The 12,571-nt window shown below is 35.3% G+C and overlaps 1 protein-coding gene and 1 pseudogene across 1 annotated transcript; one reads left to right on the top strand and one right to left on the bottom strand.

Moving 5' to 3' along the window:
* Nucleotides 1-436: 436 nt before the first annotated feature.
* LOC142626336 (DNA-directed RNA polymerase V subunit 7-like) lies at nt 437-8,052 on the top strand (annotated as a pseudogene).
* A 443-nt stretch (nt 8,053-8,495) lies between these two features.
* LOC142623829 (protein SIEVE ELEMENT OCCLUSION B-like) lies at nt 8,496-12,194 on the bottom strand. Its single transcript, XM_075797292.1, has 6 exons — nt 11,860-12,194; nt 11,562-11,654; nt 10,180-10,625; nt 9,800-9,894; nt 9,531-9,661; nt 8,496-9,140 (listed from the first exon to the last, which is right to left on the bottom strand). The coding sequence occupies exons 1-6, from the start codon at nt 12,067-12,069 to the stop codon at nt 8,685-8,687; spliced, it is 1,431 nt and encodes a 476-aa protein (XP_075653407.1). The 5' UTR covers nt 12,070-12,194; the 3' UTR covers nt 8,496-8,684.
* Nucleotides 12,195-12,571: the final 377 nt, after the last annotated feature.

The following is a 12,571-nucleotide window of genomic DNA, read 5'->3' as shown; positions in this document are numbered from 1 at the left end:
ACTAGAGGTAAGTCAAACCCTTATTATTGTGTTGCCACCAGACAAATAAATAGTAGTAATTATTATATTATAACATTTTATATTCCTTGTAATACTTATTCCTATTTTTATGTAATTATCGTTATAGTCTACTAAATGTGCTCTAAGAACTTATAAAAGTTTTGCCAATTGTTGTGAAAAACATTGTAAAATTTTTTAGTAACACTACATTCACAACATTTGCAAAGCATTTCACAACAAATTTTACTCCGAAAAATATATATATATATATATATATATATATATATATATATATATTTTTTTTTTTTAATTCCATTGGCAAGTAGTTACTGCTTGGTCGACAATTGAAATTACTTCTTTTAAATATCTTATAATATCTTACTACCTAAAATTGATTGCGGAATGATTGTGAAAACATTACAGAGGATATCTATCATTTCTTGAAAAAAATTTGTACGCAATTATGCAATGCTCTTCCTAGAAGCCACCAAACTAGTGCCAAACAGACACTCAAATGGGTGCGCATTGTATCACACCACAGCCGAAATAATCTAGGATGCGCCGGTTCCGTGTTGCTTTTGTCTCGCAACAAGTTACAGTCACAGCAGCTCTCATTCCTTAAACTTAGAAAAGGAGTTCGCAGTCTGCACCCATCAATATTTCGATAAGCCTCTCTCCAAAATCCCAACCAGGTTCTTTTTCTTAAGCCCCCTTCTCTCTCTCTCTCTTTCTCTCTCTCTCTCTCTCTCTCTCTCTCTCTCTCTATATATATAATTTTTTTTTTCCACTTCCTACTATAATTTGCTCAACTGGGTTGACATTTTTATTATGATCTTTATATATAATTGGACTGTCTTATTGGTTTCTGGGTTCATATGTTGTTTTCTGTTTTCCACATAGTTTAATGTAACCAAACACATGAGTGATTGCAAGTTAAGAAGTGAAACTAAACTAGCTGTGTGGGTTATAATTATATAACGCTTATCGTTGTTTAGCTTCCTATACCCAGGGTAAGTTTTGAATTCCCTTGTTCTGAAATCTTAGATGCATTGTTGTTGGAAACTTGGAAATGTGTATTTAATAATCCCATGGTGGGTCTGAATTTATCAATCCTCATATGCGCGCGACCATCAATTTAAAATCAACATGTGATGCAGCACAAAGAAAGGCAATTTTGAGGACTTGTGTGGAGAGTGAAAAAATTATGAACCAAAAAAAAATATTTTAAAAAATCCTTAGGAGTCAACACCTAGCATTGCTCAGAGTCGACACCAAATGTTGGGGAGAAAGATAAAATTCTAGAGTTAGCTCCAAGAGTCAGCACCAAGCCATTAGAGGAATTTTTTTCAACAATAATTGTATTACTCAATCAAAACATACCAATACTAAACTCTGTGGTCTTTATATAGGGTTCCCAAGTTAGATCAGGTGAGCAAAGGAAAACCACCCATAATCAAATCCAGGAATAAAATCAAATAACATTAAGTCATAAAAGTCGTGCATCAATAAACATTAATTGGGTCCAATGGGTAGGAGGCCTCCATTGTTCAGCCATGAGATTGGGGATCTGTATCTGTTGTCTCCACCGGCATTCGATTTTCTTGTAACTTCATGATGTAGGATATTCAATAAATTCAGCACAATATTATGTTTCTTGATGAGTTCTTAAAGGTTTGTTTTGGGGGGTTTGATGTTAACGACTTAGAGATGGTTTTTGATGTTTAAGGATTGACGGTTTTATTATAAAAAAGATTGAATCTCGGAGGATTCTCCTTTGGTTTGGTAATAAAATAGTGAATTGATGTTGGAAAAAGAAAGATAAATCCTAAGTAATTTAACCTAGGGTTCCTAAGTAATGACATCTAGAAAGGAGAAGACAATCACATGCTCAAATCTTAACAAAATGCTGTTATTTTATTGAACTCAGCCTCTCTTTGAATCTTGATAGAATATATAGAAACCTACGTATAGAAACCTACGTATACATCTAAGAAGTACAGATATGGCATGACATGAGACATGGTGATACAAAAATTCTTGAAAATCTAGGAAATGAAACGATAGGCATGAAGATTAATATATGTATATTTTTAGCTTATTTAAATTTAATAGGTCTTTTAGGTTTAGATATCAGTAAAAACCATAAACAATAATCAAGCCTTAGTCTCAAATCTTTGGGGCCGGCTATGGATTCTGAACATATTAGTCAGGATTGGCTACATGTAGACAAAGAAGGAAACTACATGAACAAAATAGATTGAAGGCCCAAAATGTAAGAGAATACTCATAAGTATCTGCTATTGCCATTTCTTTGAATCTGTGACTAATCAAATTACCCCTACCCTTTTAAAACTTAATCAAAACTTAACTAGCAGCAACGAAACCTAGATAAACAACAAAATAAGACTTAATATAATGTAGACTAGCTGAGAAAGGTAGGTCCCAAAATAACTCTCCATCATCCTAAACATCCCAAATTAGTTCTTGACCATTGGAATAGAATTTTCCTCAACTTTATTAAGTCTGCAAAGTGGGTTGCCAGTGGCATTCCCATCACTTCAGGTCTCTGTCATGGAGACTTATGGTAAAATTTATTAAGAACTTGTCTTGCTTTGGTGAACAAAGTCACAAAATTGTGCGTGGAAAACAGTAAAAAGTATGTCCAATGCCAAGCAAGTGAAGGTAGGCTTTACTACCAAGAATTATATCAGTTTTTTAATAGAATGGATATCTTTGCCCAAAGGCCTTTTTTGAAATATGAGTTTGAAACTTTTAGATCCTTGTTTAATCCAAACAGAGCATTTCATATCTCTGTTAAAGTTTTATCTTTCATGGCTGATAATTTGATTCCTTGATGAAGCATGTATTCCTCGTTATTCTTTTCCTTTTCTTTATCCTTTCTCCAACTGTAACTAGTTGTTTCTGTTATTCAACAGGTTTGGTTGATAGTTGACTTCCTAATAGTATAAACTGGCTTCCTTTTTTGGGAAGCCTGCTTCAAACTAAACTCTTTTACTTCTTGTTTGGATATGCAAACTAACGTCTTTAGTCTTCTTCTGGCTCACACCATCTACTTACACCTTTATGTGTTATAAAATTATTTTATATATGGGTCACGCTGATTTTAGAGAACTAGAGGTGAGCTTACTTGTAAACAAATTACATTGCAGATGAAATGATGAAATAATGAAATTTTCACATTATATTAATGTAAAGTTTGAAATGACAGGATTATTAATGAAACAGTAAAATGTAGTGAACTAGTAATTTCCTAAAATATCGTTTACTTTATTTTTATTTTTTGATAGGTACCCTTTGATAAGAAACTGTTTGTTTGTATTTGTATTTGTTTTTATTTATTTATTTATTTTTTGAAAATGATGGAATATTATATGAAATTAAACTTCCACTTTTTGAAAGTTTCACATATTTTGGACAACCTAATTATTTTTTGTGAGAAAATGTGGGATGGAGGGGTAGTGATTATTTTTTGAATGTTTGTCAATTTGAGAGGGTAAAAGAAGTCATGGATTGAATAAATACCTTAGAAGAATGGAGCCGATTGTGACTTCTGCATGTATAACACTCTTTGACAACATATGTAGTCATATACAGATATACTAAGCATACGGTATTAGATATATCACCTTGTGTGTGTATTTATAATTAAGGGTATATTGTAAATTACACTCCTAAAGTTTGGGAATGTTTGAATTTTACATCTTGAAGTTTCAGAATTTAGATTTTATCTCTTGAAGTTTGGAGGTGTTTGAATTTTATACTTCGACGTTTTAGAATTTGGACCCCCCTAAATTTTAGGGGTGTTTGGATTTTACTTCCTAAAGTCTGGGGTTTTTGGATTTTGCACCTTGAAATTTCGGAGTGTAAAATCCAAACTGCCCCCAAACATTAGGGGGGTAAAATCCAAATTCTAAAACATTAGGGTATAAAATTCAAACACCCCTAAACTTTAGGGGATAAAATCTAAATTCTGAAACTTCAGGGTGTAAAATTCAAACACTTCCAAACTTTAGGGGTGTAATTTGCAATTTATCCTATAATTAATATGTTACCTCAATTGGGGGAGAGGAATTCGAACCTTGGCTCTCCTCATAAAAGAGAACAAGCAATGCCACCAAGTTACAAGGCTCTTGGTAGCTTTGGTATTTGTTTTGTTTATGTTATCACTGGTTTCTCTCTAGATTAAGGGTGTTCAATTTGTCATTTTAGCCGGTCTTGAGCAGGATTTTCCCACCTAGCCAACCTCATTGGTTTTCCATAATTACCAACCCAAACCAGACTGTCTGAAGCATTTTAACTGAGCTTCATTGAGCTGAAACTTGTTTTATTGTTAGCTTCAAAGCAAAGACAAATACGAAGGTGGAGATTTACGGAGGATGGCAACTATTTTTACCAGGAAATGAAGATAGTTGGAGATATAAATGGGAAAGACAGAGATTAGCAACCTTGGTGATGATCTACAGGGGAATGGTGGAGATCAACAAGATCCATGGGGATTTCACGTTGGAGGATGTAGACTGAAGGCTATAATGAAGGTTAGGAGGGTTAAAGGAGTGAAGGACGGATGGGAGTAAAAGGCATGAAAGGCAGGTTAGGGATTTCAATTTCGAAATTTGGGAAATTTGGAGATTGGGTATTCGCTAATTGGAGGCATGGTTTCGTATGGACATGTGCCTTGTTTTTTTCTTCTATCCAGCAACTAATTGTTACCACATGCATTTAAACATAATATAATCAACTGTAAATAATAATAAATAAATAAATAATCGGTGGTTTGGTTAAATTGAGAAGCGGATGGTGTAGAAGTTGCTAAAACAGAAACCATACTTCACTATGATATTGCTAGAAGTTGACTGAGACCGATTGGCACAATATGGGTTGGTTGGTTTTGTCAGGCCCATGAACACGCTTTGGATTAAGAGTATGAATATGGTTGAAGGGATTATGAAAATATGCTAGGTGCAACTGGAGGGAAGGCACTTCCTGTTGTGACACCAGTTTGATGATTGATGTCCTAGTCCTAAATTTAAAAAAATTTCATTCTGTCTTTACAATGATGGCAATGATCTAGCAAGCTAGAGATCCAAGGATCCAATAAAGTAGGTGAGCCAATATCAATGTAGGATGAAGGTAATAAAGATTGTTTCTCCGTTTCTTGACCCAGAATTTAATTGTAAAACAGAAACAAACCAACCTCTCAGAGTAAGGTTTCTGGCTAGTCCTCAAACGCAGCTTTAATATTCTTATGATTAACTGGAATATTTGTGAGTTTTTTCTACCCATTACTACCAAGAATTTAAATATATGTGCAAGTATAGTCTCTACAATTCTGCTTAGTATGCTTGGCTGAAGTTTTAGGGGAAAAGAGAGTCATGGATCCAAGATCCATTGGTTGTGTGTGTAACTTAGCAGCAAAAAAGGGGGGAAAAAAGGCCAAGGGCAGGAACTCTACCAACAGGACCAACAGGAACCCTATCATCAACCAATAGGACCGGAGCAAGGATTCCAGAAACTGAAGAATGGAAAAGACTCTTCAAGTGTCTCAGGTCCTAGAAAAATAAATGGATTCGGGAGTTGATCTGTTCAATGACATAAGAACATAATAATCAGAAAGAATACAGAATTCATTTTTAAATTTATTTTTTAGCACTTAATCTTTTACAATTCATTTTTTCTATCTTATTGGCGCCCTTTTATCATTTCTTAGTTAATATTTCAGCCTATAGATTTATGCCTAGCCTATTTTCTTTTATAATTCGGTATGCTAAAGGATCTTCCTATGTTATACTATTTAATTCTCGATATTGTTATTCATAATATTGATCTGATTTGATATCATCGAGATCCTCTGATAAGGAAGGAAATGAAAGAATCTCAATTTTATGAAAAATTCAGTCTGATGGCTGTTCTTCATGGCACTGTCGGATCACTTAGGCCAAATTTCATCCCCGCTCGACGGGTGGGTCTTGCAGTCAAGCTCCCTTCTGCCTCTGGCTTTTCTACTCTTCTGGCATTCTGTTCTCCTTTGTCTCATTAAATCTTTCTTTGTTGTTATTACTTGAGTTGACTTAGAGTGTTGAAAATCTACTTTGCTATCAGCTTAGGTTGGGTTGAATTTCATCATGAATGCAAATAAGAAACATCTAAGCACCTGACGCCTAGTAAATTCTACGTTCTCTGAACTCTACCATCTTTCTAACCATGGATAATTATGGCTTCCGTTAACCTCTTCACTTGAATGCTTTGTCCATTTTTATCTTCCATCCTTATCACACAAGTGAAAAATTAGTATGAAATTGATCTACATAAAAAATTAAAAATTATGCATAATGATTGAAATGCTCCACTCTCTAGTATAGTCGGGATGTTCTTAGCTTTCGCAGTTCTTTGTTACAGTTGCATGAAAGATATTGCATATAAACTTTTGAGACCAACATGGTGGGTACAGATGGGAAATTCTGATTATATTTCATGCATAATGCTTTTGTTTTATACGATAGGAGAGAGAGAGGGGTTGGGGGGGGGGGGGGGGGTTCATTATTGCTAAGAGTTGGACATCATCTCCACTAAATTATTTATATTTTAGTTAAAAATATCAGGTTATGCTGTCTCAGGTTTATCATCATTACCAGTCATTAGGGGAAAAAAAAAAACCCACAACCACCACCTTGAGATGAAGCAAAATCAGCAGACCAAATACCAAAATTCCCCTTATCAATTGGGACAGAGTTGTTTGGTTTTTCAGTCCCTTTACGTCTTTCCATCAATTGACAATGAGATAGATGGACATCTCTGTTTGGGTTTGTTGCTATTCCTGTACCCCAAATGATATTCCTCTATATGTTTATGGAGGCCAATGAGCTCTAGCTCAGATTGCACTTCCTCCCCTCATAAGTGTAAGCTGGAGGGTAAAACTGTTTGGGTGCATGTGTAATGTACCAATAAAAAAAAATGTTTATGGAGCTTCACCAGTGTATTATGTAAAGAAAATAATTCATTTTAATGACATGGATTATCCAAAAATATTTTGTTTTAAAGGTTGGTTTGTTGATTTTCTGGTTTGCTGAATGGAAACCATTCTATATGCTGCATTATCTAAATGAAGCTGGATTGTTTGTTCTGCAAAAATATATTTTGGATTGTTAATTCTGAACAACAATCTTAATAATCATGTTTCTTTTGGTCATTTTGAATTAGATCGTGGATATGTTCTGTGAAGTAGAATTGTTCAGAGATGTGGCAGTCATTGCTGAAAACTTGAACAGAAATGGACTCGTTTCCCAGCGGTCCATCATAACTCGCTTGTTGGAGGACATGTTGAATGAAAAGGCCAGCAAGGATCATGGTTACTTTCTTGCAGTAACCAGCTTAAAGAACATAGGAAAAGGGGAGGTTGTGGATGAGTCCGGGGACGTTTTCTTCCCTGTAGTCTTTAATTGTCGCACCTTCTTACCTTACACAGGAGAGATTTTACAGGGAGTTGTTAGCCACATATTTAGGCATGGGGTCTTCATGAGATGTGGACCTATAAAATATGCTTTTCTCTCAGCTCGAAAAATGCCAAATTACCACTTTGTTGCTGGGGAAAATCCGATCTTCTTGAGCGATGAGCTTGCAAAGATAGAGATTGACATTGTGGTCCGTTTTGTGGTGCTTGGAGTAAGATGGATAGAGAAAAGGGGACGCATCAAAAAAGAATTTGTGATGCTTGCCAGTTTAGTTGGTGATTCCCTTGGACCTATTTCATTGTCCGGATCTGATGAATTGGATTTGTAAATAAATAAGAAAACTACACAAGCATGTTTCTTTGAAAATGATTTCATTAGCAAAGTGATTTTCATTTTAAATTCGTATTATTTTTGGCGGGTGACACTTCAAATATGAAGCTGATGTTTGTGTGATGTATATATTTACCGATGTCAATTATAGCTTGCAGCAAAGCTTTCTGCAAGTTTGGAAGGATTTGAGACATTTAAGAATTAGGATGTTGTAATTACAGTGAGCGATGATGATACACAGTTTTGTTCACTATTTCCCTTCTCTAGTACGCAGATATCCTGATGTAATGTCTGCTATTATACTTCTAATGAGCATGTTCTCATTGATATCAAAACACAGCTGCCACTTCATTCAATATATATTTGACAAAAGAGAAAAGATTGTCGTTTGAGCCGTAAGAAGTCGATGCAGCATCATACCTCCAAACTTTGTTTAGTGGAAGGAATGGTTGCTAGTTGCTACTCTAAAGTTGATTGGCACTGGCTTGATTTGCATGAAATAACACCATATTTAACTCGGTATCTAGTAGTAAATATGTGTGATAAAGAACTTCTATACATCTCAGTTTCTAATATTCTACTAATATAATTACCTTACACACTAAAATAAAGCTGACAACGTTTATCACTTTTCCGCAGTCAAGATCATCTTATTTGTGTGAATAGAGGAAAATTATTTTTATACAATCATTAGTGTACCCACAATATCCATAATTTTATATACTTTAATCATATTTTTAAGTATGTTCACATTTAACACACGGGAAGGTTGATATGTTATACCAACGAGTGTGCTATAATCAACGCTGGGCATAAATGCAAAGCGCAATCCTTCCCAAACCTCCCGCAGTACCTTAGTATTTGCGCTAGTAGCTTTGGCAACAATTATTTTTTTGGTATGTGCACACAAAGACAACACTGACACATACAACTGCAAAGCCCACAAACAAGCAACTCAATCCTTCTCTTCCTAAAGCAAGGGAAGGAGTTGATTCCTCTAATCTGCTCTAGCAAAATATTGTGTTCTACCCTCACTTTTGGGTTTATCACCACAATAATTGGCTTATTCGTGAAGTGCCACTCATCCCTGATGAACTTGATGCCTGGTATAGGTAAAAATTGTTGCACTATGTACAATGGCACTTCGGTGCCTAGGCTTCTAAACTTTCTTTCAATGTTAATGGTCGTTTTGCTCTGAACCACAATTGGAACCCACACGACCTTACCACGATTGCCAAGCTCTTTACGAAGCAGCTTGAGAGTCGAAACATCATTATCAGAGATGTCTGGGCCAGAAATGAACAATAACACGTATTTATGCTTCAATGCGTCAAAGTAAACCTGTTTGTGGAATTTAATCATTAATCAAGGGAACTGTGTTAGCAAGAAATTTAAATTCTAAGTACAACAATATGTCATCAAATCTCGATTGGTCAGTTTGTTTTTTTAGCCAAGCTACCCAACAGAGTAATGTGCCTAGTTTTGACACAAATTCTATGACTAAATGCTGCAATTAGATAGTTTTCTGAAAACTAAAAAGACATTTACACATGCACGGCCACATCAAATATATATTGAGGATCAAAACAAAGCTAGCCCTAAAAGTTGAGGATCAAAAGAATACTTAAGCCAAAAAGGCTTATGAAAAAAGAAAAAAAAGAAAGTAGTGAATAAGTAATAACACTGTACTAATAGCAATAATAATAGAAGTGATGGGTAGCCATAGCAAACCTCATTTGAACCATCGATGAGTTGCTGCACATTACTCTTGCCATAACACAGCGCCTTAAAAACTTCCATGATTTTGGGACGGATTTGGAAGAGATTCATGAGCATCTGATAAGCCTCAGTCTCAGTTTCCTCTACATTTAAACGAAACCTTTCATTAGCATCTAGTCCTTTCTCATGCATTGCATTTTGGATTCAACACAGGCAAGGAAGCATTGCTTTTTATGATGAACACAGGCAATTATGCTTCCTTATACCAATAAGTAGCTAACCTATTTGTTGTTTGCAAACATTCAGTTGCATCTTAAGATTGTTTAGGATGTGGTAAAGATTGTAAGTCAAGCTGGACAGATCCACCTCTTGGTCCCTGAAATTGGAGCAATCATGGTCATTTAATAATGCTAAGGGAAACTCGTCTTTGGTTATATTGGAACATAAAATCCCTTCTAAGAGATCTGATAAAATTGGAGTTATACAATGAAGATTAGCATTAGCATTAGCATGACCCCTACGCTAAGATGACAAGACTAAGTACAAATTCAGAAAACGGTCCAACGTTCTATTCATCTAAATATTAGTCTCATACAAAAAGAATTTCTAGTTAAGATTTTTGAGAATGGAATATTGGAATGGACAAGCTAGGATAGCTTACTCATCACTAGTGATGCCAGTCATCTGAGCTGAACAACCAATAACAGCTCTAATGAGCCAATAGGTGTCCAAACGGATATGGTTCAAGGCCTTCAACAATGCTGGCACATTCTCTCTACCATAGTTAGGTAGCTTCTCCAACTCAAAAATGCACTTAATTACTTCCAACGTGACTTTGATCAGATTGTTAAGTTCAGCAAGTGCTTGCTGGCGCTTTTGCAACCCCGAGTTCCCTGCGAAGACTGGTAGTCCCTTCAGGATTGCCATTGACTTGGCGAGTTGATCAGACGCGCCAATCTGCATAAGGAGCCAGAATTCTCCGTAGTCCAAAGCAAAAGCCGCTAGGGTCATCACGGCCCTTGCATTCCATGAATAGCTTGATAGCATGCCAAATATTGCCAGTGTTGTTTCATGTGCATTTACCACACCCGGACCCTTGCATGCCATCTACAGTCGCATATTTATTAGCATTGTGCCCATGCCATTCATGGGAATATGATATTTCAATAATGAATAATAGAAGTCTTACGATTAATAAGACATCTAAGTAAAATTTATTATTTAGAAAAAAATTTAAATTTCAGAAAATTTAGCAATCTTATTTAATGTGAATGGTTATGGAGCTGACAAATATACAAAAGGTCAAATGCTCAATAAATCGAGTAATTATTAGATACTTTTAGTGTACTATTCCATGTCAATAAAAAGCAACAACCTAATAAAAAATATGATAAAAGCCAAAAAATTTTGGGTAAAAGAGTAAAATTTTGTATTGTGATCTGGTAGGAGTTACATGACCATTGTCCATTGCCCCTTCCAAATGAAGATCTTGACAGAGTTCAGTCCTTCCTCATATCTACGCTTCCATTTTATTACATATATGCAACAAATAATAGGATGAGGAAGTGAGTAAATACTAGGTTCCACTCGTTTTTTCAATAATTATTTATGAAAAAGAGAAAAGTGCGTGTTGGTCCCCTTAAATTTATAGAATTAAAAAAAAAATTGTTTAATTAAAATTATTTTTAAAATTCTGAGAAAAAAGATAATTCAAATGTCAAGAAAAATATGATGTCAAGTTAAAGTTAAAAAAGGTGAATAAAGGATCCAAATGTTGTTTTTAAAGCAACATATTTATAATTACAGATCCTTTCCATCATAATTATATAAAACAAAAATTTTTAAAAAAAAGAGAGAGAGAGAGATCCTTTTCATCAGTTCACTAATACTGTGAACATTTTGGATTTGGGCCCATTATCTAATCATTTACCATATTAATCTACATAATATCATGACAATCACGTTATCCTTACAGCAAAAGACTTGAAGCAAAGAAAGAAAAAAAAATAAATGACAATTACTTTGATATATACATATGCTGACCTTGCAGGAAATCTGCTTAAGTGTACAAAACGGTGAATTAAAACAGACACTGGGAGCCATGTCCTCCATGTTAAACAAAAGTGTTTGGGCACCCTGCAGCAAGGCATAGTTATTAATTAAAAAAAACCTTAAATTGACAAGTACTAAAAGACATTATTTAAAAAAAAAAAAAAAAAGCCTGAGTGAGTGAGAATTGGCAAGGTTGTGTAGCACTGTAGCTCCAAATTTTGACCCAATATATATATATATAGACATACAGACCTACAAATTCGAACGATCAGTAGGGTATATAGTGTACCGGCACAAAACTACCAACAGTGGGCGCGGCATGCTTAACAATGTTTTCGACTAAAATGAAAAGAGACTCAGCATCAAACTCTTCACCACCAGCAACATGGATTGCATCAATTTGCTTCAAGATCTCCTCCTCGTTATACCCATTTGGCACGCCCATGATCTCAGACTCAACAGCTTGCTGCTTGGATCCTAGTGCCTCCATGCTGGCCATATTGTGCTATACAAAGCAAGAAAAGGCCAAAAAAACTTCTGAGTTTTACGCAGAATGTGATGTTCTTCCAGATCAAACTCTGGGATAGGTGGAGGACTGGGAAATTAAGATGGCTCGTGTTCTTTGTTTCAGCTTTTACGTGGCCAAGTTATAACCATTGAAACTGCGATGATGAGGACCCAAGCCAAGGGATCCGGATCGCGTTAATTATTTTTTTGTCTATATTCTCCCGGTTTGAAAGTTAGCTTCAAGTGGGTCCATATCATCATGGAGTTACGGACATTAATGCATGGGTAACGCAACTTTGTGCACAAAATACAGTATTTACCCATGCAACAAAATCCACATATCTACCAACATAAAATGGTGCTTTGACAGCATTCTCAAATTCGCCATTTTACTCCACTCCTAGAGCTTTTGGATTTAGTTCAAAATTTATTAAAAAGCTTGTCCAGCACTGTTTCGCTACAGTGACGTATACCCTGCTTCTAAATGTGAGTGA

The sequence above is a fragment of the Castanea sativa genome, chromosome 2 (assembly GCF_040712315.1).
Source record: "Castanea sativa cultivar Marrone di Chiusa Pesio chromosome 2, ASM4071231v1".
NCBI lineage: Eukaryota > Viridiplantae > Streptophyta > Magnoliopsida > Fagales > Fagaceae > Castanea > Castanea sativa.
Note: the sequence above shows the minus strand (reverse complement) of the source record. Positions and strands in the feature narration are given on the sequence as shown.